Consider the following 26,662-nt stretch of genomic DNA (forward strand, 5'->3'; position numbering starts at 1 on the left):
GAGAGAGAGAGAGAGAGAAGGAGAAAGGTGGGGATAGATGTGGGGGTGGGGGGCTTTCTGATGATTAATTATGTTTGGGATTCCCCAATTAAAATGGAAAATTACTGTTAATCAACCTGCCAATGCAGTGTGCTGCGGTGAAGAATGGTATCAACGTTGGCTTAACATGTAGAGGAGGATGTACAGCAGTGAATATCACTCAAAGGGGTATTAATAGTAGCATGCACATATCATATTTCTTCAAATTTAATTCCTATTCAAAATGACAGTACATTATGTACTGAAACTGTAGACATAAAAATATAGAAATTGTGCCACGGGCTAATTCAAACAAAGCATAGCTGTGCCAATGGAACACAACAATAGCTGTGACATGCTGAATGAACACAGGCCATGAGGGAACTAAGAAGGAGACGTTTTCCTGTCCCCATCTCCCCTGGCTGGCTCGTATGACTGTCACACACACACACACACACACACACACACACACACACACACACACACACACACACACACACACACACACACACACACACACACACACACACACACACACACACACACACACACACACACACACACAAACATTCATACAAGTGTGCAGGGTAAGGGAGGAAGACAGAGGGGGGAGAGGGGGAACAGAGGAAGCAGTGTAACCCAGGAACAGTGAGAGGAAAGAGGGAGAGAGGTGCCGTGTGGAAGTATAACTCAGAAGGGAGAGGAAGAGAGGGAGCAGAAGTATAGCTCACACATGAGGAGAGAGAGAAAGGGGAAAGAAGAGAGCGGAAATCATACAGGGGAAGAGAGGAAAGTGCAGCAGAGGGAGTTGTAGCAGACAGTAGTCCAGGCGTGCAGTGCAGTGAAGTGCGGTGCTGAGGAGGGCATTGGGAGTTGAGGAGGGCCCCAGAAGACTCCTGCGGCTTTATGCTCCTCCCCTCTCCTCAGCGAGGGGCTCAGGGAGTGCTCATCCCAGCGCCTTCCTCCCCACTGGCAATTTGTTTTCCTAATCCACCAGAGCCTGGTGCTACCACTACCCCCCCCCCCCCACACACTCTCCCTCTCTCCCTCTATCAGGCAGGGCCCCCTTGGGAGCCCAATTAGGGCCGTCTCCCCCACACGCAGATCTACCCAGGACTTCTCCTCCTCGTCTTTTTTTAATCAAATAAGACTCCTCTGGAGGCTAGTCCTCGTTTTAAGGAGACGGCATTCTGGATTAAATTTTAATTAAGGAAATGCTAGCCTTTTAGAAGACATCGGAAATGAATGGAATTGGGAGGGCGAGGGGAAAGCCACCCAGCGAGGTTTGTGTGCTTCTCTGTGGGAGTGTTTGTGTGTAGATGGAATCTGAATCATATTATAGTGCCATTATTGGTACAAGAACAGGTTCATCATTGGAATAAATTGATAGTTTATTAATGTCATATCATTTTTCATTACTATAAATCAGACAGAAATTATTATTTATTTCTGTGGGGTAAATAGCTGTAATTTTTTTACAAGATAATCAGGTACTTACTGCATAAATATGTAAACAAGGTGAATGGATTAACATCTAAAATGGAGGTTCATCCACTCTACCTGGTTATGTCTAGTTTCACTCTAAATTCAGATGGTATCAAGCGTGACCAGTGCCTTTCTCTGGGAATACGCTGCCATCTACTGGCAATCATGTGAAAATACAATTTAGCTGAGGTAAATATAACTAAACCACTTACAGTATACATAGTCATGAACATATTTTTACCCTCCAAAAAAAGCTTTCTTAATGTACAGCACTGTACCTTTGCCTTATCTTGCATTATCTCTGCAGAATCTAGGAGTTCTCCTTTTGATTCACCTTTTGTAATTTTTCAAGCTTGCCCTCCTTGGCAGAGGTTATGCCATATTGCTTACTCTTATCAAATCCTCTCAGATCTCCACAAGTGTTAAGGGGGCAATTAAGTATATGGTGTCTGTCTGTACAGTACGAGCTTGTTGTCAATTTCATAGTTACCTACTGCAGTTTAATCACCAGGGGGCGCCAAAAACCTGACTGATAGAGTAGCCTATAATCAATCCAGCTGGCCAAGGCCCTTTGACAACAGAGTGAGCTGCAGGTGGTTCAGATGGATCCTTGACCTTTACCCCTGTCAGGGGATTAGCCAACACACTCAAAACATTTACTGGGAAAGGTTTAATAATAGGGCCTACACTGGTGTGCATACTCTGGTGAGCATACTCTGGTGAGCATACAAAGGTGAGCATACTCTCACAAGACTAAATACTAATTTGAGAGACGCTTGAAAAAGTAAGGGGAGAATTGTTGAAGTGATTGACATGTCTGGTAGTGTGGTCCAGTTGGCCACACAGATTATGTGAATAAAGTGATTGACAGGGCTGGGTGGTAATGGGGGAGGGCTTTGAGGGTGCAAGAATAATGAAGTGATTCAAAGCGCTGGCCAGTTTTATGGGTCCGTCACATGCCAGGAAGGAGCCCAAGCCGCCTGTGTTATTGGAGGAATGCAGTGCCCATGGCATTGTTGCCCCTGGAGACCTTGACTCCTCTCCTCTACCTCTGCTTGGAGCAGCACCCAACATGGACACAACCCCCCAGTAGCCCTCTGGGTGAAAATATCTTCACCCTGTTGGTTCAATCAATGTCGTGCCAGGGACCACAGAAAATAGGACATTCTCCACAGTCTCCCCAAGCCCATTCTCTGAGGCCCGTTATACCAGAACATTTTATTTTACTGTACACGCACGCACCCCCCCCCCCCCCCCTGTACACACACACACACAACCTATCACTCAGCTAAAACAGGCCTCTCTCCAAGGTTGCTTAGCTGTGGAGATGAGTTACTGCCGTCTGACAGAACAATGGTCACCTGTTTTCCACACAAACATAAAGTGCTGCCAGCTCAACAGTGGTCCATATCTGTACAACTGAGGTAAATAGGAGCTATTTTCTTGCTTGACTGTTCAATTTGAAGGGCTTATGTTTCTATCAAGAATCTGGTGTTTGGCTTATACAACCTGGACATCTATAAGCTGCCGATAATGATATTCTTTGGTCCCAAAATACTGTTTCAGATACAAATGTTGAGCAGTGAGCACAACTGAATTGGTTGAAAATAGTGAGCTATGTTGAGAGTGCAGCTGACATCAATGTGTCAATGTTATTTCCTGTATTCATCTCTGTAGTGATTGCTAAATGAATTGTTCACCTCCCTAAAGAAATATCTTAGGGGTTGATTATAACGTTTCAATGTGAGACAATACAATGGTTAAGTGATCAACAAAGCCCGGTGACCTCAGTGACCTTAATCATTCCATGGTGTCCAACACTCCTATTAATGAAAAGCCACACAAGAGCTGTTCAAAGCGTGTCCTTCCACCGCAAACTAGACAAGGGTATCAATTCATTACCGTGGTAATCTGGCGGGCTGAGACGCGGTGTCGCACCCGGCCTAACTACAGGATCTGTGAAGTCTGAGGCATTGACACATACTCACAACTACCCACACCGTCCCCTCCTCGGGGATAGGGGCCGGATTTGACTGTCTGACCGTGGCCCCTGCTCCTAAAATAAGGTGTCACATAAACAGTTCAGAGCCACAGCACCCCTGCATGGGTCAATTATAATGGGGGGCTGGGGGCGGTGGGTGTTAGTCCTCTATATGGCTGGCATGCCTTGGGCGACGTTCCCCCATTGTCTAAACATAGAGCAGGTGGACAGAGGAGCCAAGTGTGTCGCTATATAAGTGACCAGGGTCATTTTTTAGTGTCCTCTCAAGCGTAAGTGAACAACTGAGAAGCTCCTGACATAATGGTAAGAATGACACCTCCCTCACTCTCTGCTCTCTACTTGTCTTCGTCTTCACCTTGGGGTTAACTAAGTGTCTCACTTTCATGGTGTATAGGATGCTTAGAGTTCTTAGAGAAGCTAAGCTTACTTCAGAAGCAGACAGGTGTTGATGTTTTTAAATGCATTTATTAAGATTTCTATTTAGTGAGGTAATCAAGGATCGTTCGAACACTTGTATATTTGATAACAGCTGTGCGGAATGGTAAATTAACGGAGTAAATGTCTTGCCAATCGTAATTAAAATCCCAAACTGTAGTGATGGGGGAGCTTGATTGCATACCAAACATGTTTGAATGATAAGAAGAAAGAATATCTTGGAAGGTTAGTAATAACTGTGATTATTAGATCTTATAAAAGTCAGACCTAATAATAATATGCCCTAACCATCTCCACAGTGTATCCAATCAATGTAAAGAGCAGGAACGCCATTCAAATAGTTAATCATTTTTTGGGGTGCCTGACTCTGTTGATTGTAACACTTGACCTCTACTACAGTGTTGTAAACATTTGTGAACTGTGGCTCTTCAATATTGAAAGCTTGCATGCTCTAAAAGTTATACGTTTAATTAGAGATATTAATAGCCATGTAGTTTTGTGACCGCATGCTGTGCTCTGTAGTTCAATGTTAGATGTTCATAGTTTTGGTTATGCATTTGAAATGAGCAAAACACAGTAAATGTAATTTATGTCATTAGTCTTACTTATCATTCATTATTATAACTTATGGAATATAATTAAGCAATAAGGCCCAAGGGGGTGTGGTATATGGCCAATATACCACAGCTAAGGGCTGTTCTTAAGCACGATGTGCCTGGACACAACCTTTAGTCGTGGTATATTGGCCATATACCACAAACCCCCGAGGTGCCTTATTGCTATTATAAACCGGTTACCAATGTGATTAGAGCAGTAAAAAATCAATGTTTTGTCACACCTGTGCTATATGGTCTGATATACCACGACTGTCAGCCAATCAGCATTCAGGGCTCGAACCGCCCAGTTTATAACAGTCATTATATTATTACTGTTATATATCATGATACTGTCAAATAATTCAAAATCAAAGTCAATGTATGCAAACTTTATTGAAATGTATGTATGCTGTTGTTATTCATCATAACCTCAAAGTAATAGCTATTTCCCTGTGTATCTCAGGCACCCAAAAAGGCAAAGAAGAAGGCAGCAGAGGCCAGCTCCAATGTGTTCTCCATGTTTGAGCAAGCCCAGATCCAGGAGTTCAAGGAAGCTTTCACCATCATGGACCAGAACAGAGACGGTTTCATTGACAAGAATGACCTGAGGGACACATTCTGTGCACTGGGTGAGCTAAGGCTAATGCTTACTCCTCTGGAGAACGGCCATTTGCAGTATAAAATTGGTGGTGAAGTTATCTTCCTTGGACAAGAAGTTACCCTCCCTCTGTCCTCCAGATATCTCCGATGAGTGTAATGATTGCTTCCACAAAACACAAACATTTATATTGAGAATGACTGATCCAAACAACAATCTCTGACCATAACGCCTGTGCTGCTCAGAGTCATGTATTTAGAGAGTTGGGCCATTAAGGTTTCTACAATATGATGCACTTCCAGTACCAGTCAAATGTTTGGACACAAGCCAACAAGTGCTCAGCATATGTGGGAACTCCTTCAAGACTGTTGGAAAATCATTCCAGGTGAAGCTGGTTGAGAGAATGCCAAGAATGTGCAAAGCTGTCATCAAGGCAAAGGGTGGCTACTTTGAAGAATCTCAAATATAAAATACATTTTGATTTGTTTAACACTTTTTTGGTTACTACATGATTCCATATGTGTTATTTCATAGTTTTGATGTCTTCACTATTATTCTACAATGTAGAAAATAGTCAAAATAAAGAAAAACCCTGATTAGGTGTGTCCAAACTTTTGACTGGTACTGTACATGACCCAACATTCTATGGCAGCCATGTTAGCGCCTCATTAACATTACATGGGGAATATAATGTCTATAATGAGCATTATGAACCATTTACATGACACTTAAAATAATATCGCAGCCATGTTAGCACCTAATTAACATCACATAAACGTTCAGAGAGTGCCACTTTCCCTCCATAGCCGTTGCTAAGTAATAATTGACACTTCTGCAATGTGCTGTTTATTTCTGATAGATTGCAAAACCTATGAAGATGTCCAGTGATACCATATATGCCATTTGTTGACATCACAAGTCCACAACACAGTACAGACTTGGATACACAGGATTCTGAAAGCTAATCAATAAATAGTCTGTTCAATTCGCTGCTCTGTTTAGATTATTTACATAGGGAATTATTCCATAGGGAATTGTCAGAGGAGCTCTTATCCTATTGTTACATCACCAACATTTCGAGAATAAAGGTGTTAACATGGCAGCCGTTCTAAAACCTGGCCGAACTCTCTATATATATGACTCTGATGCTATGTAACTGAATGTTCAGAATTAGAACAATATTCAACATTCTAAATGTTGGCCCAACTCTATAAATAATACATGGCTCTGGTGCTGCTGTACTTTCCCACCTGGTCATGTGAGTGGTCCCACTGACCTCTGACCTCTATCTCTTCCTGTCCTGTGTGTCTCTGCAGGCCGTCTTAACGTGGGTAATGATGAGCTGGACGAGATGCTAAAGATGGCCCCTGGACCCATCAACTTCACCATCTTCCTCTCCATGTTTGGCGAGAAGTTGAAAGGTCAAGCCACACCACTGTATGGCCACAAAGGCTTGCACATGTCATATATGGTTCATCACATGTAAATTGAAATATTATGACTAGCTATTGCTTATAACAATCACATATTCAGACCGACATGAGGCAAATTACTATTTTCCTCAGTGATATTTTTTCACTGTGCACTGTTTAGACAGACCAGCTGCATGTCTGAAAAAAGTGTTCTCTCTCAGGTACTGACCCCGAGGAGACCATTATTAATGCCTTCAAGATCTTCGACCCCGAGGGACAGGGAGTCCTCAAGGGAGAGGAGTAAGGACTTTATTCATTCTAATACTGTCAAAGTTACAACAGTACCTGTCACACTATCCCCTAATGTGTACGCGGTACAGTTAGTAATGATCAAATTCCTCAAATGCTCTAATTAGTCGCTTTAGGAATTATTCAAGAAGTCAATAACTACTACAGTAATAGATAACGCATTAGAATTCCTTTTAAAAAATGACTAAATTCTAATCTATTGAACCTATCTTTTATGGTTGCTGATAATTACCCATCAATAATAGTTTCAGTAGTTTTATAGATTCTTGTAGAAAAATTTGACCTTTTCTTGAGTGTTTTAGGAAATAATTAAAGAAAAAAGTGTAACTTCTTGGAGCCAACTCTGAGAAAAGAACTCACTGTCACGGTTGATGTACTGTATCTAACAAGTCATAATTTTCCTTTCCAGTATCAAATATTACATCATGTCTCAGGCGGACAAGTTCACCGAAGCTGAGGTAATGTCCTTCCCCCAAGTTTCTGAGGCTCAGTGGGATTTGTGTTTGGAATCAGTCAACTTTCACTGGTTGACTTATACCTCGTTTCCTGTCAGAGACCCATCCATCACACAAGTCCATTTCATAGACTATATCTCTAACCCACTTATCGCTGACCCTGAGCCCCATCAGGGCCCAGTAAAGCTATGGAACAAGCGTTTCCTTCAGACCATCTGGTCCTCACAAAAGTGATCCTGTATTCCATCACAAAGACAGTGAATCTGATCAGAGCCCCCATCCAGAGCACTGTCCCCTTCTAACTATATACAGGAGGCCTATCTACTTCCAGTGAGCTAACGCAGTACTATTATGAGACCCTATAAGACAATGGCATTCCTTTCTTAAAAGCATATTGATGTACTCACAGAAATAACTTGCAATCATTTTGAATGAGTGTGTATCATGGCTCGTTTTCATAGCATAAAGCATAACCATGAGTGGATATTTTGGTCTCATCTCGGCTTAGAAGGCCACATTGTGACTTGAGATGTATGTGTTCACTTTTATTTCAACTATCGATACACACCAAGTTCAGCTTGGAGAGCTAAAAGGTTCATGTATTATTAGCATGAGGTGAAAACAGTTACCAATCAGTTTTTCAACCCATGACAATGCATGACCTTTGTGTGCTTCACCCTTCCAGGTTGAAGACATGTTCACAAACTTCCCCCTGGACGTCGCCGGGAATCTGGACTACAAGAACCTGTGCTACGTTATCACCCACGGAGAGGACAAGGAGGCGGAGTAAATGAGCCAATCACGAGCTCTCAATCACCCAACCACTCACTTTGGACCGCCCACTACACATCATCGCCCTGTACACACGACCCGTTTCCTTTTACACATCTTAATTTCCCCACAATAAAAAACGAATAAAAAGGACTTTGGTGTGTGAACGAAGCATTGTGTCATTTGAACTCCAAGATGACTGTGTTGAAAGTGAAGAGTTGACTGGGGTCAGAGGTAATGCTTAACAATGTCTTGTATGTGAGATGAGAATAGCCGTACGCATATTTCAGACACCCTCAAGTCGCTGGGCTTCACAGAGGTTAAGTGCAAGAAGAAGAGCGCTAATAGGGATACACATAGGAGTTTGGTGACTGATAAGTCTATATTCAGATTCAGCCTCTCTGTCCCAGTTGTCTATTGTGTTACAATACATCACAGTATTTACATAAAATTACTAGGAATTTGAGACTCAGATAGGAAGAGCAGCGAGCCAGAATACATTGCATTGTGCATGTAAAATATCACAAGTTCTGCCGAAGATCAACAAAAGACAGGTGTCACACCCTGATCTGTGTCACCTGTCCTCGTCATTGTCGCCAACCCATCCAGGTGTTGCTTGTTTTCCCCAGTGTATTTATCCCTGTGTTTCCTGTCTGTCAATGCCAGTTCGTCTTGTATGTTTCCAAGTCGACCAGCGTGGCCTGCCTTGACCACGAGCCTGTCTACAACTCTGTACCTCCTGGACTCTGATCTGGTTTTGACCTTTTTGCCTGTCCATAACCATTCTCTTGCCTACTCCTTTTGGATGAATAAACATTGTAAGACTCCAACCATCTGCCTCCTGTGTCTGCATTTGGGTCTTGCCTTGTGCCTTGATAACAGGATATTTTATCATTCACATCTACAAAAAATTAAACCCCCCCCCCAAATAAATAAATAAATAAAGGTATACTTTAAAAAAGGGAAGATACTGTAAAACTGAACCGTTTACCACTTGGAACCTCACCACAAAGATTGAAAAAAAAAACTGAATGTAATGAGTCAGGATATGGTCAGAGGGACATGCTCGAGAGGGAAGGACATAACAGTTGAGCTGCAATAATAAACTGGGTACACGCTCTGCAAAGGAGTTGGCAAGGACTCCACACTGAATATAGCAATGGCCATATGAGAGCAGCCAACAGTCTTAACAGGGGTTCATTCTATTAAACCTATTTATACATTTAGTTAAATAGGTTTAATAGGTTTTCAACAGGTGCAGAAAAACCATTATGTAATGTAAAAATGTGAGCTTATAATAACTCCAGACTGAAAGAAAGAGAGAAAAGATGGTGATAAAAGTAAGAGCAATAGGTCACATTCAACTGTTTATTCAACTGTTTCACCTGCTTCATCCACCTACTTGTTGACACAGGACTGCACTCTTAGAAGAACCCCATAGGAAAAACCTTTTTAGGTCCAGACAGAACCCATTTTATTTCAGGTAGAACCCTCTGTGGAAAGGGTTCTTCATGGAACCCAAAAGGGTTCTTCAAAGGGTTGTAATATGGGGACAGCCAAAGAACCATTTTAAGTTCTAGATAGTGACAAGGATATGCAACAGAGTGGCAGATACAAGATCACCTACTGCTTCGGATAAAGAATTACCATAAACATAAAACCTAAAGAAGACCATTTTTTCCACCGTTGTGTGCAAATCAAATTGCAACCATTAAAAACAAAAATCAAATCTTCACAAACCATGTAAAAAAATGAAGTACATATATTATTCAAAAGCAGTCATGATATTTTACTGAATACAAAAACAACTGTTATATATTCAACCCCACTGGCTAAACTATCTCCATGAAACTCCTTCGGTTTCCATCCTTTAACAGGAGCAGTGACGACCATTCAGGGCAAAAAAAAGATATACAGTACCAGTCAAACATTTGGACATATCTACTCATTCAAGGGTTTTTCTTTATTTTTACTATTTTCAACATTGTAGAATAATAGGGAAGCCATCAAAATTATGAAATAACACATGGAATCATATAGTAACCAAAAAAGTGTTAGACAGATTCATCAAAGTAGCCACCCTTTGCCTTGAAGACAGCTTTGCACACTCTTGGCATTCTCTCAACCAGCTTTACCTGGAATACTTTTCCAACAGCCTTGAAGGAGTTCCTACATATGCTAAGCACTTGTTGGCTGCTTTACCCTTCACTCTGTGGTCCAACTCATCCCAAACCATCTCAATTGGGTTTAAGTCGGGTGATTGTGGAGGTCAGGTCATCTGATACAGCACTCCATCACTCTCCTTCTTGGTCAAATAGCCCTTACACAGCCTGGAGGTGTGTTGAGTCATTGTCGTGTTGAAAAACAAGTGATAGTCCCACTAAGTGCAAACCTGATGGGATGGCGTATTGCTGCAGAATGCTGTGGTAGCCATGCTGGTTAAGTGTGCCTTGAATTCTAAATAAATCACAGACAGTGTCACAAGCAAAGCACCCCCACACTCTCATACCTCCTCCTCCATGCGTCACGGTGGGAACGATACATGCGGAGATCATCCATTCACTTACTCTTCATCTCACAAAGACACAGTGGTTGCAACCAAAAATCTCAAATTTGGACTCAGACCAAAGGACAGATTTCTACCGGTCTAAGTCCATTTGTAGCCAGGTGGCAAAACTGCACTGCTGTACTCATTTATATCCACAAGATGGCACTGTCCCTTTAAGAGATCCTAAATAAGGTGTGCAAGCAGTTATGGGATTGCGCATGCAGTGTGTAAGAGTGAGAGCAAGCAATTACACTAGAGAGCTATTGAAATCCAATGTGGATCCAAGGTTACTTTGGGTAAATAATACTTTTGAAGTATTATTAATTAAGTCATTATCAGATTTACATTATATTTTGTGTAAAGCTTCAGGGTGTTGTATTGTTTCATTTTTGAATTGTAACTTATCTGTTGATATGACATTTCTCTCAGTGCAGTATGGGTGAGATGAGGATCTACTGTTGTATCTACATGATCCTCCATGTGGGGTTAGGGTATCATGTGGACAGTGTGTTTGTAAGTATTCATATTGTTTTATGACAAAATGTATTTTTGTTTTTCATGCACAATGTCATTTTATGTATGGATATCTTGTACCCAGACATTTGAAATGTTTTAAAGTCCATTCTAACTGAACATTGTGGTCTCTGTATTTTCTTGTGTTTCTATAGAAAGCAGAGCCACTACTGTTTATGCATTTCACTTTGTACCTATCGTACTCCGATTGTTTTATGCACTTTACTAACAGATTTATTTCACTAGATTGTGATTTAGACTGTAACTAACTTTACTTTATGGTGACTTAATCTTGTGGTGATTTCCCTTATACATGATCCTTTTTTAAATGTAAGCTTTGACAGAATAAACAACCCCAATTAGTTTGTGTCCTGTGCTGGGTTTACTTTTGCCAGGCTACACATTTTGGTACCAGGAGTGGGGTTCTGATAGCTTTGTTAGGGTAGTGAAGTGCATAATTATGGTAGTGGTGACGAGTGGTACGGGGCCAGAGAAATCTGACGAGGGACCAGGGGATCTGACAACAGGCAGTGAGGCCTGCCTGGAGTTGCTGTCTGTAACCAGACTGCCGGGATCCAGAGAACGCCGCGAAGCATTGTAGATTATCACGGATCGTCATTGACCATCGCAGAGGACCATCTGCCATCATCTCCATCCATCCAGAATCTTTCAGAGACTGTTTCTACTCTACAGTATGTCTCTCAGGATGGTTGGTTACTTAATGAGTTCATTGAGGAGGTTGAACGTGTAATTAAAGCCAAAGATCAGAGTACTGATGAAAAGGTAGATTGCATACTGTCTCTGTTGAGGGGGTCAGCCTTAGAGGAAGTGTGGTTATGCATGGGTGCGAAGTCAAAGCAGCCCAGTGACCTGTTCTCGTATCTAAGGTGGGCTTATACAGAAAAGTGCATCTCAGCTGTTGCACACCTTCTATGGCTGCCATCGGAGAGGGAGAGCACTTTGGTGATTACTCACATGCACTCTCACAGATTCTCAGTTCAGTACTGAAACAAGAACAAGACGTCATTCCCGAGGATAAAGTTGATAAAACTGTCAGAAACCAGTTCATTGAGGGCGTAAAACATCCTGCTCTCAAAAGAGAGCTGCAGAAGTTAGTCAGGAAGAGGCCTCAGTCTGTTGGATGTACGTGAGGAACCCATCACCTGGTCGCTGGAGTACCAGCCCAGTAACACTAAGGTTGTCAAGAGTAGGAAAGTGGTGTGTGACAAGACTCTGAACAAGGAGAAGTTAGCAGAATGTCGGCCAAAACCCATATCGCTCAATCTTCTCCCACTGCGGGCCACTGGGCTTCCACTCATCACCATATTTGGTAGTGAGTGGAAACACGAACCGGATGCTTCACATTTATACATCCAGTGAAACATCTGGCTCATTGTTCTATCTGTGCAAATAGGTTAGCTAGTGTTTAGCCACATTGAAAAGGAGCTAACGTTACTCATAGTGTGTTGATACAAGTATCTAGATAAATTGAACATGCTGGGTGTGTCTCACATAATACTATTTTGTAATACTAACCTTCTTCTCGACTCCGTTCTTAGCGTACTGTTACATTCATGGTTTTCCTTATTTCGAGACTGTTGTGCAGATAGGCAGCACTGGACATGATGCCTTAAATAAATAATTGCACCAATGCATCCCATCCAATAGTGAGAATGTTCCTCAACAGTGAAACCCTTGCAAGGTTATATGACGGAATAAACGTTTTTCTTATGACCGTTTTAAGAGCATTTATAACCCATTATTCAACCATGCAACAAACGACACTGCACATCTAAATATATCTGACCAAATTATGAATGACAACAGTTGTCATTTTGAATCCCGTAAAGTGAGTGTGGAAGAGGTGAAAAAAAAGATGGTTGTCTATCAACAATGACAAGCTGGGATAGAAAATGACTGAGGATAATAACGATTCTGCCACTCCTATTTGCCATATCTTCCATTTAAGCCTACTTGAAAGTGTGTGCCCTCAGGAAGCAAAAGTCATTCCGCATCCTAAGAATTGTAAAGCCCCGTTTATTGGCTCAAATAGCCAACCAATCAATCTGTTACCAACCCTAAGTAAACTTTTGGAAAAAATGGTGTTTGACCAGATACAATGTTATTTTACAGTAAACAAACTGACAACAGACTTTCAGCTCTCTTAGGACATTCAACAAGCACAGCATGTCTATGCAGACTCAACACTATACCTGTCAGCTACTACAGCGACTGAAATGACTGCAACACTTAACAAAGTGCTGCAGTTAGTTTCAGAATGGGTGATAAGGAATAAGCCCTAAATATTTCTAAAACTAAAAGCATTGTATTTGGGACAAATCATTCACTAAACCCTAAACCTCAACTAAATATTGTAATGAATCATGTGGAAATTGAGCAAGTTGCGGTGACGAAACTGTACAAAGTGGAGGGGAGATTGAATTCATCACTACTTTTTTTTCTGTGAGAATTGTTAACAAGTTGAATACACCGAGCTGTCTGTTTAAACTACTAGCACATAGCTCGGGCACCCATGCACACCCCACAAGACAGTCCCCAAGTCCAGAATAGACTATGGGAGGCGCACATAGAGCCATGACTACATGGAACTCTATTCCACATCAGGTAACTAATGTAAGCACTAGAATCAGATTTAAAAAACAGATAAAAATACATCTTATGGAACAGCGGAGACTGTGAAGAGACAAACACACACACACACACACACACACACACACACACAGGTAGCACACTAATATTGTTGTATGGTGGTATTATACATTTGGTATTGTAGATAAGTAGTGGTGTAATAATGTTATATGATGTACTGTTTTATCTTTTGTTTTGTGTGTAATGTAAGTGCCTTAATGTGTTTGGACCCCAGGATGAGTTGCTGCTGCCAACATCTAATGGGGATCCCTAATAAATACAAATTTGACAAGCAGGAATGATGATATCACAATTTTAACCATAAGGTTTTATTAACGTATCAGTTTTTTTGACCCATTGTCAAATGCATTGTTAACCATTTTAAATGATTTTAAGGCTCCCGAGTGGCGCAGCGGTCTAAGGCACTGCATCTCAGTGCTAGGGGCTGTAGCACCTGGTTCGACCCTGGTTCACTACGGACCCTGGTTCGATCCTGGGCTGTATCACAACCGACTGTGATTGGGAGTCCCATGGGGCGGTGCACAATTGGCCCAGCGTTGTCCAGGTTAGGGGAGGGTTTGGCCGGGGTATGCCGTCATATAAAATACAATTTGTTCTTAACCTTTATTTAACTTGGCAAGTCAGTTAACAAACCTTTATTTAAGCAATTACCACCAGTTACATGTTTTTATTACAGTGTAACTATGAATTATTACAGTTAATTTCAATAGTTGTTACAGTGTAATTACATATGTAATAACATTGTAATAAGGACCCCTTAAAATAAAGTGTTACTGAATTCACTTTATGCTGCTTGCTTGTTCCCTCAAATACGTATTTCCACATGTAATTGATGAAATTAGATTTTTATTCTATAAAGATTGTAATTGTGTCATTATGTTGTGAATATTGTTGAAAAATCCCCACAGCCGTTTTCCATAATAAAAAGTGAAGTGCCACTTCACAGCTTACCATGTACAGTAGACTACAGACAACATGTTCCTCCATCATGTACAGTAGACTACAGACAACATGTTCCTCCATCATGTACAGTAGACTACAGACAACATGTTCCTCCATCATGTACAGTAGACTACAGACAACATGTTCCTCCATCATGTACAGTAGGCTACAGACAACATGTTCCTCCATCATGTACAGTAGACTACAGACAACATGTTTCTTCATCATGTACAGTAGACTACAGACAACATGTTCCTCCATCATGTACAGTAGACTACAGACAACATGTTCCTCCATCATGTACAGTAGACTACAGACAACATGTTCCTCCATCATGTACAGTAGACTACAGACAACATGTTCCTCCATCATGTACAGTAGACTACAGACAACATGTTCCTCCATCATGTACAGTAGACTACAGACAACATGTTTCTTCATCATGTGAGTCATATACAGTTGAAGTCAGAAGTTTATTAGTAGCTACTATCTTGTCTCATCGCTACAACTCCCGTACGGACTCGGTCCGATACACAACCCAACCAAGCCGCACTGCTTCTTAACACAGAGCGCATCCAACCCGGAATCCAGCCGCACCAATGTGTCGGAGGAAACACTGGCAACCTGGTTAGCGCGCATTGCGCCCGGCCCGCAACAGGAGTCGCTGGTGCGCGATGAGTCAAGGATCTCCCTACCCTAACCCTCCCCCGGACTACGCTGGGCCAATTGTGCATCGCCCCACTGACCTTCCGGTCGCGGCCAGTTGCTACAGAGCCTGGGCGCGAACCCAGAGTCTCTGGTGGCACAGCTGGCGCTGCAGTACAGCGCCCTTAACCACTGCGCTACCCGGGAGGCCTGAAGTCGGAAGTTTACATACACCTTAACCAAATACATTTAAACTCAATTTTTCACAATTCCTGACACTTAATCCTAGTAAAATTCCCTATCTTAGGTCAGTTAGGATCACCACTTTATTTTAAGAATGTGAAATGTCAGAATAATAAGTAGAGATAATGATTTATTTCAGCTTTCACATTCCCAGTCAGTCAGAAGTTCACATACACTCAATTAGTATTTGGTAGCATTGCCTTTAAATTGTTTAACTTGGGTCCAACATTTCAGGTAGCCTTCCACAAGCTTCCCACAATAAGTTGGGTGAATTTTGGCCCATTCCTCCTGACAGAGCTGGTGTAACTGAGTCAGGTTTGTATGCCTCCTTGCTCACACACGCTTTTTCAGTTCTGCCCACACATTTTCTATAGGATTGAGGTCAGGGCTTTGTGATGGCAACTCCAATACTTTGACTTTGTTGTCCTTAAGCCATTTTGCCACAACTTTGATAGCATGCTTGGGGTCATTGTCCATTTGGAAGACCCATTTGCGACCATGCTTTAACTTTCTGACTGATGTCTTGAGATGTTGCTTCAATATATCCACATAATTTTCCTCCTCATGATGCCATCTATTTTGTGAAGTGCACCAGTCCCCCCTGCAGCAAAGCACCCCACAACATGATGCTGCCACCCTCGTTCTTCACGGTTGGGATGGTGTTCTTCGGCTTGCAAGCCTCCCCCTTTTTCCTCCTAACATAACGATGGTCATTATGGCCAAACAGTTCTATTTTTGTTACATCAGACCAGAGGACATTTCTCCAAAAAGTACGATCTTTGTCACCATGTGCAGTTATAAACCGTAGTCTGGCTTTTTTATGGCGGTTTTGGAGCTGTGGCTTCTTCCTTGCTGAGCGGCCTTTCAGGTTATGTTGATATAGGACTTGTTTTACTGTGGATATAGATACTTTTGTACCTGTTTCCTCCAGCATCTTCACAAGGTCATTTGCTGTTGTTCTGGGATTGATTTGCACTTTCGCACCAAAGTACGTTTATCTCTAGGAGACAGAACGCGTCTCCTTCCTGAGCGGTATGATGGCTGCGTGGTCCCATGGTGTTTATACTTGCGTACTATTGTTTGTGATGAACGTGGTACCTTCAGTTGTTTGGAAATTGCTCCCAAGGATGAACCAGATTTGTGGAGGTCTACTTTTTTTCTGAGGTCTTGGCTGATTTCTCTTGATTTTACCATGATGTCAAGAAAAGAGGCACTGAGTTTGAAGGTAGGCCTTGAAATACATCCACAGGTACACCTCCAATTGACTCAAATGATGTCAATTAGCCTATCAGAAGCTTCTGAAGCCATGACATTATTTTCTGGAGTTGTCCAAGCTGTTTAAAGGCACAATCAACTTCTGTACACTTCTGACCCACTGGAATTGTGATACAGTGAAATAATCTGTCAATTGTTGGAAAAATTACTTGTGTCATGTACAAAGCAGATGTCCTAGCCGACTTTCCAAAACTATAGTTTGTTAACAAGAAATTTGTGGAGTGTTTGAATAATGACTCTAACCTAAGTGTATGTAAACCTCCGACTTCAACTGTACATTTCCCGTCAGTCTTCGTGTATTTTATATGCATAAATTGTACAGTTGTAAACTAACAAATAATGTTTCAAGTTAGAACCCATGTATTTAAGTTCATATACAGCACCAACTACATAAATATCTGATAGGGTCCATTATCTGCTACCTAGACTTTAAGAAAATGCACACGTTGAGGCCAGTACCAGCACCAAAGTTACATCATTACATTGGAATAACATGACTACGATAATGACAACAGTACTAAAAGTCAATGTAAAAAAAACACACATTATAAACAGGTCAAATTCAAGAATCTGATTAAGAGAAGGGGTCATTTTGCAGACGCTCGGTCGCCCAAAGCCCAGATTGATGGAATTCTGTGCTTCCATGAGGATTGACTGGTCATACACTCTGGCCCAGAGAACACATGGTACGTCCATCTCAGTCTCTTAAACAATCACATTTCATATACAAACCATGCTCTACACCCATTGGCATGAGCATCTAATTGTCCCCCCTCCTCACTCTTTCCTCTCCAATCAGCTTCCGGTCTCCCGTGGCGAGAGAGTGGAGCAGGGTATTGGGTCCCGCCCTTTTGTTTTTAAACATGGGCACCAGGTCTGAAAGGATGTCCAGGCCAGAACCGGGTTCTAGTGGGTTCTCTGAGAAATGACCAAAGAGAGGGAGGAATGGATTGGGGATGGAGACAGAGGGAGATCAATTTAATCTCACGCTCACAACAAGGACACTCCAATAGAAAACGACTTATCACTGACAGACACAGTGATTGCTTGGAAGTGGACACAGTATACATCTCTAACAACCCTGTAATTCCTAGAGACCCTGTTGTTCTCTGAGTAAGGGTGTGTCTCTCACCATGAATGCCGATCATGTGCTCCAGAATGAGAACCCTCTCAGCCAGGATCTTCAGAGCCTCTCTCAGCTGCTGCACCCCCTCCCCCTGGACGGAACCACATCACTATATCAAGTTCAGCTTCAAGTTCAAGTTTACCTACCAAGTTCAAATGAAGCTTCCATCGGGAACTATATGTTAAGGTCTGTTTATTTATCACAGTACTATTATGATATACTGTATACCTACTGCATACTACTACTGCATACTACTACTATGCCGGCTTTTTCAAAAGCGTGAGGTATGGAAGATATGGAAGATGTGTCTCTGAGGACTCTTAAATCATATAGAAGGAATGTGTAGGGTCACCTCAGCCTGGCTATCTCCTGGTTCACCCTTTGGCCCTGGTGCACCCTAAAAACAGCATCACAAATGGGAAAAACATAGGTGGTTGGCAAAGAGTAACTAAATGTATATGTGTGTAAGAGCAGAAATATTGTACTCTCACTGTGTACTCACTGGCTGACCATGTTCTCCCCTGTGTGCTGGGGGTCCCTGTGAGGAGAGAGAAGCTGTATGAACGATGTCGACTCATGGCATGTATAGACTGTACATAGAGCATTTCAGAGTGGAATTGAAAGGGGTCTCTTTAAAGGCAGTTCTGCCAAGCCTCACCCTTTCACCAGTGTCTCCTTTAGGTCCGCGATCCCCAGGCTTGCCTGAGAGACCAAACCCAGCCTGAAACACAGAGATAGAACTTCTTGAATGAATCTCCCGTTGACATCAATGCATGATTTATGAGAGTAACAAGCACATATATCAAGCTGTACATCAGGATGCACATCAAAGTCCAATGTTATACTGTACATACGTTTCTGCCTGGGGTACCTGTGTTTCCAGCAGGCCCTGTGGGTCCAGGCCGGCCTGAGGAGTTGGAAAACGGAAATAATAGTTTTCCTAGTATTCTTCCAATATCCACTTAAAGGTCACAGTCGGTGGCTAGCTGATATGGCGAATTAGTATTCTAATTTCCCCTTAATAACATTTTTACACAATTATAATTATGGGTTCATGGCCATGCCAGCGGGGGGGATGAGTGTTTTTTTACCTGGGGGTCCAGGGGGTCCGATGGGGCCTGGGGGACCGGTCACATCTTTCTGGTTATTCCGTGAAGGGAGCGCAGCCTCTTCATCTGTACCCAAAACAAAAAATGCCATGGTTTAAGTACAACAGGTGCTCACTGTGCTCTAAAGCAGGGGTCGTCAACCTTTTCTTTCCCAGGGACCCCCTCTCAGGTAAACCGACAATCCAGGAATCCCCATCAGACGTTAAACAAAATGGGGTTTTTCACGTCTTGTCTTATCATCAGGGGAATGATAAGGGCAAGGAGAAATCATCAACATTTTTAAAATGAATAGATTTGGTCGATTGTTTTTCATTATATTGACTTACCTACATTATAATTAGAAGAGGAAGTGTAAACTCTAACATAGCCTATTAGCTGGAAAGGTATCTCCAAACACATGTTTGCTAAAAGCATCTGTTTAGCAGGTTAAACAAAGAATAGCCATGTGTTGGCAAAACTGATATGAAGGAAACGTACCAGCAGTCAGCAGCACTTGCCCTGCAGCCTATTCGTAGCTGCTTTTTCAAAGCCCATGTCAGATATTCCAGTGAGTGTAATTGGCTCAAATTAGTGTAATTTTCTCAACATTAGGAGTTCAGGAATAAAGTTGACATCCTTAGAAAGAAGATATTCTTCTATTTTCTACTGTAGGTATGTCATTAAAAATGTGTTTATTCTGTTGTTGCTAGCGATATTCATAAAAACATTTTTTAAATATATTTCAGCGCACCCTGCAGTTCCTCTGCACCCCTGGTTGAATAGTCCTGCTCTAAAGACGTACTACATGAATGTACTGCTCACGGGTCTGCGTACCCACATCCATACCCCCGGCCGGTAATTCCACCATGATAACATGTTTAGAAAGCTGGCCGCTAAAATGTACCTGACATTGGCTAATTGACTGACTATCAGTCATTGACATAACAAGAGGAAAACTGATGCTGCACAGCCACATTTCTAAATTGCACCTTGTGTATTTTACTATTCCAACTCATAACAGTAAGTTGAGACCCCAAAGTAGTCCCCCCCCCCCCCCAAAAAAGGGAAATTGGGGAAAGGGGAAATTGATCCGAGGGCCCATCCCTAATGTACTGCGTGTACAGTATGTACAGTATGTACTACAAGAGTTAAGAGTAGCCTATTTCCATTATTGACATAGCTCTGGTGTTTTTTTGGGGTTGTGAATTATTTTCAAACATTGGAAACATTGGCTGTCTTGGTTGCTTGTCACTGTGGGTGTGCTGTGTGGTAGGGATACACTTCTTATGGTCATTGATTGAGGTGGGGAGCAGTAGCTCTGGTACTAACTAGTTCAGCATCCCACCACAGAGAGGGATAAACAGGTGGAAAACTTCAATATCCTTTGGAGCATTCCCACTGGAAGTCATTTTTCTGGTGTACCACCAAGTTGTCTGAAGTAGACTACTTCATGTAGTGAACACACACACACACACACACACACACACACACACACACACACACACACACACACACACACACACACACACACACACACACACACTACTCCTAACCCCAAACTCCCTGCAGCATTGAGGATTGACTTGAAAACCTTGCCTTGCCGTTTTATTGAGCAGGTTTCTGGCTCCAAGACGGCCGGGGTTGCCAGATCAGGCTGCTGTGCTGACAGGTTACAAATTGGGTCTGACTTACAGCAGGCAGACTGAAGCCAGAGCCCAGGCTTAAACAAAGCCAGTCCACCACAGTAATCAAATACAGCTTTCCATAGACATCTTGAGTGGGAGTATGCTGTCCTCTGCTGGTCAAAACTAGGAAGTGCCTCAGGTGGAGGTCAAGATACTTCTACAGTTTACAGTTTTACAATCCATATAGTTCAGCCAGTCATCTACTAAATGTTACAGCATGAATTAACTCTATACATGTTAAAATATTAGACTGTAGGGATACATATGCTGAGTGTTTTGTTTCACATTAGGTCATTTTCCCTCTAACACTCATACATCACTACCGCTGACTTTTTTTTGACTTCAAATCAAATTGTATTTGTCACATGCGCCGTGAAATGTTGCTGAGCTCTTCCCGACTATGCAAAGTTAACAGTAACAATAATAATACACAAATAGTAACACAGGAGGAATAAAATACACAAGAATGGTGCTAAATACAGGGAGTACCAGAACCAGATTAATGTGCAGGGGTACGAGGTATTTGAGGTAGATATTTACATAAAGGCTGGGTAAAGTGACTAGGCATCAGGATAGATAATAATTAGAATAAAAAACAGAGCAGCAGCATATGATGGGTGTGAAAATGTGTGTGTGTGTTGTGTTGGAATGCGTGTGTGTTATGAGCGCGTGTGCGTATCAGAGTATGTGAGTGTAGCGGAGCGTGCCCAATTTGACTGGAGCGCGGAGCGAGATTCCCGAAGGCTGGAGCGTCCGCCTTCTCACTTCAAGAGCTCAGGGCATGTCCGGCCCAGTATGAATTTGTAGTCTCCTTGTGTGCTGCTCTAGCCCCTTGCTGTAGCTACTGTCATGGTGTTCGCTAAATATTTTCAGAAAACGGATCAATCACACAGGTGCAAAATCAAGGTGACTTATAAAGATGAGGACCTAAAGCAAGAGAGAGAGTGTGGTGATGTAGTGTCCACTAATGAGTCATTGTGGAATCTGAAAAGACACATATCCCGAAATCATGATGGTGTACTTAGTACATGCACATGCTAAAAGAAAGGAACGAGGTGGGTAGGAATCTAAGTGTCATTGTAGTGAAGTATTTATAAACTGAAAAGCAGATCTCTTAAATGTTTCATTTAATTTTTGTTTTATTATCTATACAATAGGCCATAATTGATTTTGGCCCAATAGGCCTGGCATATTCCCACGTTCAAGAAGCTTTCCGTTTTGATCGGGTTACTTTGCCTAAAAACCTGTAGGCCTATCTATAGAAAAAATACAATATTGTCTGCTGCATTGCATGAGCCTGAAGCCACAGACTGGCCAAACTCAAGTTTCTGAAAATAATTCAAAAGGCACTAATAAGTCGTTTTTAGTTTAATTTGTATTTAAATCTAAGTAAGGCACAGCCTATATGCCCAATTTATAGACAAACATGATTTAATACAACAACATGTTTAAATGTTGAGCGCTTTATGTCCCTACTAGTCAATTGTGTTGCACCTGCAAATGCTTCCAATATATTTATTTGTAGGCTATAGCCTTGAAATAATAGAAATAATATAGCCTAAATAATTCATTTTCAGCAGCTAATAGGCTCCCTGTTTGGCTCTTGGCCTATTTAGAATGTTTATATGCATGTAGCCTATTTGAAATTTGTATTTGCATTTATTATGGATCCCAAATAGCGGGTGCCAAGGCAGCAGCTACTCTTCCTGGGGTCCTGAACAATGAAGGCAATACAATTTTTAAAATATTAAAATACATTCATTACAGAATTCACAACACACTAAGTGTGTGCCCTCAGGCCCATACTCCACTACCACATATCAACAACACAAAATCCATGTGTACGTGTATGTAGTGCGTATGTTATCATGTGTGTTTGTATGCATGTGTCTGTGCCTTTGTTTGTGTTGCTTCACAGTCCCTGCTGTTCCAGAGATTAGCCAGAGATTGACATGCGTAGTATTAATGTTAGCTCTCTGTGTACATCTAAGGGCTAGCAGTGCTGCCCTGTTCTGAGCCATTTGCAATTTTCCTAAGTCCCTCTTTGTGGCATCTGACCACACGACTGAACAGTAGTCCAGGTGCGACAAAACTAGAGCCCGTAGGACCTGCCGTGTTGATAGTGCCACGGTCACTCCAAGCAGTTTAGTCACCTCATCTTGCTCGATTTCCACATTATTTATTACAAGATTTAGTTGAGGTTTAGGGTTTAGTGAATGATTTGTCCCAAATACAATGCTTTTAGTTTTTGAAATATTTAGGACTAACTTATTTCTTGCCACGCATTCTGAAACTAACTGCAGCTCTTTGTTAAGTGTTGCAGTCATTTCAGCCACGTACATAGACAGCCACGTACAGCCACGTACATGGCTTTACTCAAAGCCAGTGGCATGTTGTTAGTAAAGGTTGAAAAAAGTAAGGGATCTAGACAGCTGCCCTGGGGAATTCCTGATTCTACCTTGATTATGTTGGAGAGTCTTCCATCAAGGAACACCCTCTGTGTTCTATTAGACAGGTAACTCTTTATTCGGAATATAGCAGGGGGTGTAAAGCCATAACACATACATTTTTCCAGCAGCAAACTATGATCGATAATGTCAAAAGCTGCACTGAAGTCTAACAAAACAGCCCCCACAATATTTTTATCATACATTTCTCTCAGCCAATCCTCAGTAATTTGTGTAAGTGCTGTGCTTGTTGAATGTCCTTCCCTATAAGCGTGCTGAAAGTCTGTTGTCAATTTGTTTACTGCAAAATAGCATTGTATCTGGTCAAACACAATTCTTCCAAAAGTTTACTAAGGGTTGGTAACAGGTTGATTGGTCGGCTATTTGAGCCAATAAAGGGGGCTTTACAATTCTTAGATAGCAGAAGAACTTTTGCTTCCCTTCAGGCCTGAGGGAACACACTTTCTAGTTTGCTTAAATTGAAGATGTGGCAATATCATCTGCTATTACCCTCAGTAATTTTCCACCCAAGTTGTCAGACCCCGGTGGCATGTCGTTGTTGATAGACAACAATATTTTTTTCACCTCTTCCGCACTCACTTTACAGAATTTAAAATGACAATTCTTGTCTTTCATCATTTGGTCAAATATACTTGGATGTGTAGTGTCAGGGTTTTTTGCTGGCATGTCATGCATAAGTTTGCTAATCTTGCCAATGAAAAAAAGTAGTTGGCAATATCAATCGGTTTTGTAATGAATGAGCCATCTGATTAAATGGAGCCGAGTTTGCCTTTTTTCCCAACATTTCATTGAAGGTGCTCTTTTACTATCATTCTTTATGTCATTTACCTTTGTTTTATAGTGTAGTTTCTTCTTCTTTTTATTCAGTTTAGTCACATGATTTCTCAATTTCCTGTAAATTTGCCAATCAGTTGTGCAGCCGATTGTGAGCTTCTTACGTTGACCTTTTCATGTTTATTCAAATAAAAAATCTTATGGTTTTGTTTCAATACTTCAAAACCAAATGGTAGGTCCAGTTAGTCACAAAAATAGATTGGTGATGGTTAAATTGTTATTTTAATTAATGGAGTGAATTTTGAATTATTTCCTGTGAGCATGGAGCGGTTTTTAGCAGAGCGGTTGGAAAGGATGTGGAGTGCCAGATCCACGGAGTGGGATTTCCAACCGCTCAACTACTCTGGTGCATATGTAGTTTATGTGAATGTGTGTTGGTTTTATGTGAGAGTGTCAGTGTAGTGTGTGTGAGGGAGTGTGTATATAGTGTGTGTGTATATATAGTCTTGTGAGTGTGCATAGAGTCCGTGCAAGATAGGTTAAATGCAGATAGAGCGAGAGCTAGCTATGTACTGCCCCACAAAAATGTTAAACATAGCAAGCCATTCGCTGAAGGCAAATTCATTAAATAATATTTAATTGACTCTGAAGCACTACTTTGCCCCGACAAGAAAGAGCTGTTTGAAAATGTTTCCCTGTCAAGATGAACAGTGACACGGCGTGTTGAGGACATCACTGAGAATATGGAACAACATTTGAAAGACAAGGTAAAGGATTTCACCTATTTCTCCTTGGCCCTTGATGAGAGCAGTGATGCATGTGACACAGCGCAGTTGTTGATATTCTTCCGAGGCAAAACCCCAGACTTTGAAATTACAGAGGAGCTGAATTACTACAAGGGAAGGGCCTTTTTGCACATCAGATGTACAGCCTTGTCAAAGCCTTCAAGGGAAAATTACTCCTCCTGACCCGCCAAGTAGAAGCCAACAATCTCTCCCACCTTCTGACACTACTGGTCTGTTCCCTATCAGATGACCAGCGGGAGAAATATACATTGCTGCTGTGTGCTTTGAACTGTTAGTTTTCAAAGTGTTGGTTTCCTCTCCTTTCACCTGCAATGTGAACAACGCTCCCACTGACCTGCAACTTGAGCTTATCGATCTTCAGTCTGATGCTGTAATTGGAGAACTATTCAAAACAATGTCACTGACAAGGTTCTATGCATCTCGATGAACAACACTTTCCAAAGGTTAGGAGTTCTGCTCAGAAGAGGTTTGTACTGTTTGGGTCAACCTATGTATGTGAACAGACATGTTCAGTGATGAAATATAACAAGTCAAGGCACAGATCATCTTTTACTGACTCTCACCTCTCAGCAATCGTGCCAGAACGACGTCAGAAACTATACCTGACTTCACTGCTCTAGTCAATGCTCATCAGAGACTTCACTCCTCACACTGATTGAGTAGTTTACATGGAATTTTGAGCTGTCAACACAGTCATACACATGATGTATAATCCTGTATCATGATTCTGGCCCACGATGGCCAAAATATATTCTAATGTGGCCCTTCATGGGAAGGAATTGCCCCGGCCTGTCCTATATTGTCCTTCTCCCTTAGCGTGCATATTTATTTTCAGTTGTAACAACTATTCACTATTAGACTTCACATGTCTCACACAGCTTATACTACTACAGGAAGAAGGTAATAGTAATAGGACTCCAGGATTACAGGAACATTCTAGTCATCCACACAGCTAATACTACTACAGGAAGAAGGTAATAGTAATAGGACTCCAGGATTACAGGAACATTCTAGTCATCCACACAGCTAATACTACTACAGGAAGAAGGTAATAGTAATAGGACTCCAGGATTACAGGAACATTCTAGTCATCCACACAGCTAATACTACTACAGGAAGAAGGTAATAGTAATAGGACTCCAGGATTACAGGAACATTCTAGTCATCCACACAGCTAATACTACTACAGGAAGAAGGTAATAGTAATAGGACTCCAGGATTACAGGAACATTATAGTCATCCACACAGCGGCCAACTGACAGGCTTTATGGGGACTCTTGCTTGACTGATAAGATATAAAACCTACAGGTATAGGACTTTTTCCAAGGCCTTGTGAGGGCTCAGTATGCTTAACTAAACTCTCATTTTTCCTTTGAGTGTGACTATATTATAGCTCTTGGCAGACCTGTTGCCTGTGGTCCAATGAGGGTTCTTTGATTAGGAACAGAGAGTTTTAACAGGCAAAGAGAGGGCTGTTCTACTGATGGACTTCCCAGATATGGGCCAATGGGACACCTGGCATGCTGAACTATACTGTACACAGGCCCTATAACTTCATAAATGGTCCATGAACTCTGGGCTATAGGTGAAACTGCACTATGCATGTCAATTGGCTTTAAGGGGGGTCATGACATGTTTTTATTCCTTCCATAATATGTCCCCCAGTTGGTAGAGGAAATAGGTGAGAGTGTAATGTCTCCAAATATTATCAATTGATTGCTATCAGTGACTTACCTTTGAAACAAGGTCTCCACATATATGTTTGGCAGATGGCCCTGAAATAATGGATATTCCAAAA

The 26,662-nt window shown here is 41.7% G+C and overlaps 2 protein-coding genes across 2 annotated transcripts in view; one reads left to right on the top strand and one right to left on the bottom strand.

Moving 5' to 3' along the window:
* The first annotated feature begins 3,699 nt into the window (after positions 1-3,699).
* Positions 3,700-8,234, top strand: LOC115105489 (myosin regulatory light chain 2, ventricular/cardiac muscle isoform-like). Its single transcript, XM_029627596.2, has 6 exons — positions 3,700-3,808; positions 5,000-5,165; positions 6,451-6,555; positions 6,768-6,846; positions 7,265-7,313; positions 7,996-8,234. The coding sequence occupies exons 1-6, from the start codon at positions 3,806-3,808 to the stop codon at positions 8,098-8,100; spliced, it is 507 nt and encodes a 168-aa protein (XP_029483456.1). The 5' UTR covers positions 3,700-3,805; the 3' UTR covers positions 8,101-8,234.
* Positions 8,235-15,454: 7,220 nt separating this feature from the next.
* Positions 15,455-26,662, bottom strand: part of LOC115104661 (collagen alpha-1(XXVI) chain-like) — a 48,364-nt gene continuing 37,156 nt past the window's right edge. Inside the window, exons 8-14 of the mRNA XM_029626013.2 lie at positions 19,135-19,218; positions 18,898-18,950; positions 18,702-18,764; positions 18,546-18,581; positions 18,396-18,440; positions 18,050-18,134; positions 15,455-17,835 (exon numbers count right to left, since the gene is read on the bottom strand). Of these exons, the coding sequence (XP_029481873.1) occupies positions 17,678-17,835; positions 18,050-18,134; positions 18,396-18,440; positions 18,546-18,581; positions 18,702-18,764; positions 18,898-18,950; positions 19,135-19,218 (524 nt within the window). The 3' untranslated portion in view covers positions 15,455-17,677. The remainder of the gene's footprint in view (positions 17,836-18,049; positions 18,135-18,395; positions 18,441-18,545; positions 18,582-18,701; positions 18,765-18,897; positions 18,951-19,134; positions 19,219-26,662) is intronic.

The sequence above is a fragment of the Oncorhynchus nerka genome, linkage group LG22, assembly GCF_034236695.1.
Source record: "Oncorhynchus nerka isolate Pitt River linkage group LG22, Oner_Uvic_2.0, whole genome shotgun sequence".
NCBI lineage: Eukaryota > Metazoa > Chordata > Actinopteri > Salmoniformes > Salmonidae > Oncorhynchus > Oncorhynchus nerka.